We start from the raw sequence: 5,647 nt of genomic DNA on the forward strand, positions 1-5,647 counted from the left end.
CACACGCGCACACGCACACAGTCGTGTTTTCATCACTTGTGGGGACTTCACATTGACTTCCATTAATTTCTTCAGCCTAATCCTAACCCCTAACCCCACCCATCACATACCTAACCCTTACCTTAACCTTTACCCTAAACCTAACCATCACAGACCCTAAAACCCAAGAACAACAATTTCCCTCATGGGGAACAAGAAAATGTCCCCACAAGGAGCAATGGTCCCCATAACCCCACATTGTAGACAGAAATGGGTTCCCATAAGGATATAAAAACCTGGTACACACGCACACACACGCGCACACAGCTATAAAACACACACACACTGCAACAAAGACTATAACAAGTAAAATAGATACAGAACATTCTAGGCAAAGAAAAATGATTTTAAAGTAAACATTTTAAAATAAATAAGTATATAATTAAAAGCAGAACCGTTGTAGACACAGACAGTAAATACAATGTTATCAATGGGAATAAAATAACAGCGTCTCTTGTCTAAACATTTTTAAAGAGTTTTTTTCCTCTTCCCTTTTGAAAATCTATACATAAAATAATACAAAATAAATAAAATATTTTTTCAGTGTTAAGAATTACAGATCATTAATACTGCAGTGTTTATAATACTTGGGTATACTATATGATATTTAGTTGCATTTAAATTGAACAGAATAAATTTCCTATAAAGTACAGCTGTGATAAATTTTAATTAGTGGTTAAAAGACCTTTTGTTGTCAGTTATAACCTTTTTTTAATTATTATTAATGAAGCGCTTCAACAGAAACATGATCAATTTGTTGCTGTGATCCTAAATTATATTGAGATCTCATTTAAAACATAAAACTTAAAACAGGATCATTTATATTAGAGTTGAATTCAAACATTAAAATATGTTGTTAAAAGAAAAATGAGAATATTTTGGAGATTCAGTGAATTTGGTAATTACAATTTAAGAAAATAAACACAAAGAGGACTGACTGCACATCTTTGACTGTGATGAAAGTTTGACTGATGGCGTCCAAAGTTTGTTTGTGTCTGTTTCAAGTTGGAGTGAATGTTTGTTTGTCTGCTGTTAAATTTGAAGCTCTTTATGTTTATTATCATTTCTTATAATACAGATCAGATCCGACCAATCAGAGCTGAGCTGCCGTTGGTCTCAGAAAACAGGTTGAAATGAATCAGAAACATAAAACAGATTTAAATAAATCATAAAGCCTTTCTCCATATCAGCTCTGGTTGATCTCAGGAAGCTGAACGATTGGTTCCTACCTGCAGTCTGGACCAGAACCAGAACCAGGAGCAGAGAGCGACCCATTCCTGCAGGTCAGGAGATGAACTGAGATCCTGAGAGTCTGGTGCTGGAACCAGGATGGAGAATCACACGGCGACGGTGGCGTCACCTGTTACCGGGCAGATTGACCTGACAGGAGCAGAACAGCAGGTGATCATCGGATCCACTGGATCCACTGGTTCTGATGGTTCTGATGGTTCTACTGAAGATAAAAAACCTGCTGCAGGAATCCTTCTCCTCTTATCTGTTTAATGTAAGTTATATAAATAAAAAAATGGTAAAATTATATTAAATATTCTAAAAAATAGCGAATGTTTCCAAATGTTTCTCTAAAACTTAAAGACATAAAAACATTCAATTTGTTTAGATGATTTTAAAGTTTTCTGATCCGTTACAGATCAAACTTTTTACATCCTCAGGTTTATTTTCCCAAATCAGAAACAGACTGAGATATTTTTGGTGTTTTATAAAAGATATTTTAAGAAAATTCATGTTGTTGATTTGGCGTAAGTTAAATAAACTGAATTATTAAAGTCAGAAAGTTTGTTTGACTTGATGGACGTTTTTGTTTCTTGAAATCTGATCAATGTGTTGAACTTTGGTTTCTATTGTCTCATAACTGAATTTATGGATGTGATATGTCATTGTTTTACCTGTGTTTATGATGCTGACGGACATTATGAACGTTTGTTTTCCACCTGAAGGTCGTCTGCCACACCTGGTTTCTGCAGCTGAAGGTCGTGGAAATGTTTTATCATGAGACTAAACCTCTAACAGATGAATATTGTTCAGTACTTTCTAAAAATAAAGTCAGATGAGTTTTATGACTGTACAGGTTTGGTTTCACCTATCAGTTTTATTTTAGTTTTCCTTTTGTACAGATTCATTCTCATAATTTGTGTTTTGGATGTTTTCAGCTTCAGGTTTTCCTTCCTGAGTCTCAGGTCAGTTTCTGCTCCTCAGCCTGTTTTCCTGCCTGTTTCCTGTCAGCCTGGTTCATTTTCAGCCTGTTTTCTGTTTCTGTCGTGTTTTTTCCTTCCTCAGAGTAAAATCAACATTTGGTTTCATTTTTCTCCTCTGACTTTCTGTCATCCTGTTTTTATCTCCCTTGTTCTCAGAGTTGAACCTCTGTGTCCTCCAGCTTTATCATTTATTATTATATGTTTCATTTAGTTATTATATTTAAATCATTTTGAATTTTTCTGAGCTGAGTAACAAAACGGAGGAAAAGTTTCAGGTTGTTCTTGTCAAAGTTTGGACAGAGCCCTTTATAACAACTGTACAGTATTGATGGTTTTCCCACTAAATGAATATTTCGTTCAGGTTCTTTATTTGAAGAAAAGTAAATACTTCCTGCTGTTTGCTAGTCAGATTGTTACACAGTCGATGGAAACTCATTTTAATTAATACAACATGTTTAAAGATTCACTCTAACGGTGAAATGTTTTAGATTAGTGAGAACACAAATTCATAACTTCAGAGTGAAAAAGGTTTTAATTTCATTTTAATCAGAAAACAATCATCAGTACCAGCCAGAAAAACTGATTCAGTCCAGAACCAACTGAGGATCAGACGTTCGGGTTTCCAGAACCCGTTTCTTGATCGCTGTGACGTTGTGAAATGAAGCGTCAGCTCCAGAACATCTAGAGATCATATTTCTATAAAGACCAGCCTGAGTCCAGGAGCTTGAATGTTGAATCTCGGACTGATCCAAACTGATCGGATCCAAGTGTTGAATCAGAACCAAGACTTCCTGTCAGGAGGTTCAGGATGGACCAATCAGCTGCTTCCCTTTAACCATGAAGAAGGCTCCGGCGGCCGCTCCCAGCAGACCCACCATCACTCCCACCGCACACAGAACCGCCGGGCCGGAGCCGGGCCCGGGCGGCACCTCCACCTGGAACTCTGCAGACAGGAAACAGTCAGTCAGTCACTGCTTCAGCTGCTTCCTGTCTAGTCAAAGGCCGCTCACCCCAGGTCCTGGTCAGCGGCTTCCTCAGAGCCGGATGGTCCACCGAGCAGCTGTAGACGTCTCCGAACTGAACGACGATGTTCAGCCTGGAGATCTGGGTGAAGGTGCTGCTCCTGCTGGGCAGCGGGACGCTGAGGCTGCTGGCCGCCGTCACTTCCTGTCCGTTCTTCATCCAGTACACTTGGACCGGCGCCGGACAGAAACCAGAGACATGACACACCAGAACGTTCTTCTCCCCCAGAACCGCATGGTGGGCCGGGTAGAGCAGGCTCAAGGGGGGATCTGTTGGCAGGGAGGGTCAGAGGAAACATTATGACTGGAGGACACACACTAAACACACACACACACACACACACACACACACACACACACACACACACACACACACACACACACACACACACACACACAGGATGACATTAAACATCAACAACCAGAGCACACTGGTTGTTGATGAGCCATCAGGAAACTAACGATCAGTCTGATCTAATCTTGTTCTCTACCAGTTCAGGAACAGTTTCCTCACCAAGCGGATCAGGGATGTCCTTCATTTCTAAGCGGAGAGCCTTCAGGTTGTCTTTGCAGAACTTTTCTCTCTCCACAGCTCGCTCATAAAACCCTGGAAACTCTGGATGGACGAGGAAGTGCGGCATGGTGACGACTCCTTTTCCTTGGACAAAGTCGGCGTGCCAAACGTGTTCACCATCCAGAGCCATCATGTCCATTTCATTAGCAGGTGAACAAGCCACCACCTCTAGGTCCTCATGTTGGACTGGAGGGAGGAGGACCGGGTCAGAGGGACCAGGCTGAGTAACCAGGCTGGATGAGGAGGGCAGACGCTCAGCAGCCGCAGACACACAGAGCAGCAGCAGCAGCAGCAGCTCCATCTTCAGCTGGTCTGCTCTGAACTCATCGAGTCAGTCAGAAACTCTCCATCCAGCAGCCAATCACAGAGCACTGTTTAGTGATGTCATCAGCAGGTAGGCAGATGCTCCGGTCCTGCAGGTTCTGCTCTCTGATTGGTCAGACTGTGACTGGACTCCGCCCTCTACCTGCAGGTCATTGGGTCAGATTCCTCTGACTCTGGTTCACCTGTCCAGGTTTTATAGACTCTGTTAAAGTGTTAGAGGAGATCTTTACTGTCAGCTGAGAAAGGAAAACAGGTCCAACTGGTTCCAGTCAATAAATGACAAACATTATGGGATGAATATTTAAACTGTTTTTCAGATTAGATAACAGGATCAAAGTTTACATCTTTTATCTCCACAAAGTAAAAAAAAATCTGGTAAAATATTTAAAGAGGAAATATTTTGTGTTTTCCATCATTTCATCATTTCTATTTTCTGTTTTGTCTTTTCATCAGTAGTTAAAGAAATAAACTATCAGTGGAATAAAGTTTCTTCCTCTGCTGCTCTGAGTTCATCCGACCAGCAGAGGATGAACTCAGAGCAGCTAGCATGGGGTTAGCATCACCACAAGAAACCAGCTGCAGTCAGAACGGACTGAGGGTGATGGCCGACCCGGTTCTGCTGGGTCCATGGTGGGTCTGACCGACAGGGAGGAAAGTTTCCATCCTGGTCCGATTCATCGCTTAGCAACAGCAATGAACCAGAGACAACATGGCCGCCGCAAGGACGCTACAACACAGACAACATGGCCGCCATAGAGAGCTACATGTTCTCCTGTTTGCTTTGTGACCAAGAAGAAACACAGTAATCCAGATGAAACTCTGGATTACTGCTTTAGAGAATAATTATTCGCCTACAGACACTTCTGCTCATTTCATCTCTGCAGCTTTTAAATCTATATCACCTTTTCAAATCACAGTCATGGGTAGAAAAGTCGAGGAACCGCTGTTACAGAACCTGAATTTTTCCAGAAACCCAAAACTAAATATAAATAATTTCTACTCCAAACAGAAAAATGGAAAACTACCACTTCCTGTCTGACTGTAGATGGTTTCTGTTCATTTATTTTGTTGGTAAATTTATGTCCCATTAATGTCATGGGATGAAATTTAATGTTTAAGTTGGTTTTAGTCTTTCTGTGAACATGTGAAGGAGTCAAACTGAACCTTTCATGACCATCAAGACATCTAATGCAGGTTGATGGAAACTTGATGTGATCAAACATCTCAGCTGCTGCAGGAAGCAGGAGGCCGATGACTTCATGTGATCTGATGATTTATTCAGTTTGAGACTCAAATGGCCTTCATGGCTAATGTTTGCTAATGCTAATGCTTGCATCATTTATGAAAAACTTATTTACTTTGAACAGCACAAGTTTTCTCTTCCTGTTTGTCTCAGACTCACTAACATGTCTCCATTACAGAGTCATGGAACTAGTTGGTTAAACACTCTGACCTCTGACCTGACTGTAATGTTT

The 5,647-nt window shown here is 40.9% G+C and overlaps 2 protein-coding genes across 3 annotated transcripts in view; both read right to left on the bottom strand.

Moving 5' to 3' along the window:
* LOC103149099 (DLA class II histocompatibility antigen, DR-1 beta chain-like) overlaps positions 1-1,363 on the bottom strand; it is a 7,214-nt gene extending 5,851 nt beyond the window's left edge. For both annotated transcript variants that reach the window (XM_016679662.1, XM_016679661.1), the window contains exon 1: positions 1,269-1,363. In XM_016679662.1, the coding sequence (XP_016535148.1) occupies positions 1,269-1,314 (46 nt within the window). In that variant the 5' untranslated portion in view covers positions 1,315-1,363. The remainder of the gene's footprint in view (positions 1-1,268) is intronic.
* A 1,402-nt stretch (positions 1,364-2,765) lies between these two features.
* On the bottom strand, positions 2,766-4,364 carry LOC103149100 (RLA class II histocompatibility antigen, DP alpha-1 chain-like). Its single transcript, XM_007568118.2, has 3 exons — positions 3,789-4,364; positions 3,263-3,544; positions 2,766-3,195 (listed from the first exon to the last, which is right to left on the bottom strand). The coding sequence occupies exons 1-3, from the start codon at positions 4,147-4,149 to the stop codon at positions 3,056-3,058; spliced, it is 783 nt and encodes a 260-aa protein (XP_007568180.1). The 5' UTR covers positions 4,150-4,364; the 3' UTR covers positions 2,766-3,055.
* Positions 4,365-5,647: the final 1,283 nt, after the last annotated feature.

Source organism: Poecilia formosa, unplaced genomic scaffold (genome assembly GCF_000485575.1).
Source record: "Poecilia formosa unplaced genomic scaffold, Poecilia_formosa-5.1.2 Scaffold217, whole genome shotgun sequence".
NCBI classification, from domain to species: domain Eukaryota; kingdom Metazoa; phylum Chordata; class Actinopteri; order Cyprinodontiformes; family Poeciliidae; genus Poecilia; species Poecilia formosa.

Bases quoted from the DNA above. Each gene is read 5' to 3' on its own strand.
- LOC103149100 (XM_007568118.2), bottom strand. From the start codon at position 4,149: ATGGAGCTGCTGCTGCTGCTGCTGCTCTGTGTGTCTGCGGCTGCTGAG. The intron at 3,545-3,788 runs GTGAGGAAACTG...CCCTGCCAACAG, and splicing joins GGACATCCCTGATCCGCTTG to ATCCCCCCTTGAGCCTGCTC. The intron at 3,196-3,262 runs GTGAGCGGCCTT...TCCTGTCTGCAG, and splicing joins GCCGCTGACCAGGACCTGGG to AGTTCCAGGTGGAGGTGCCG.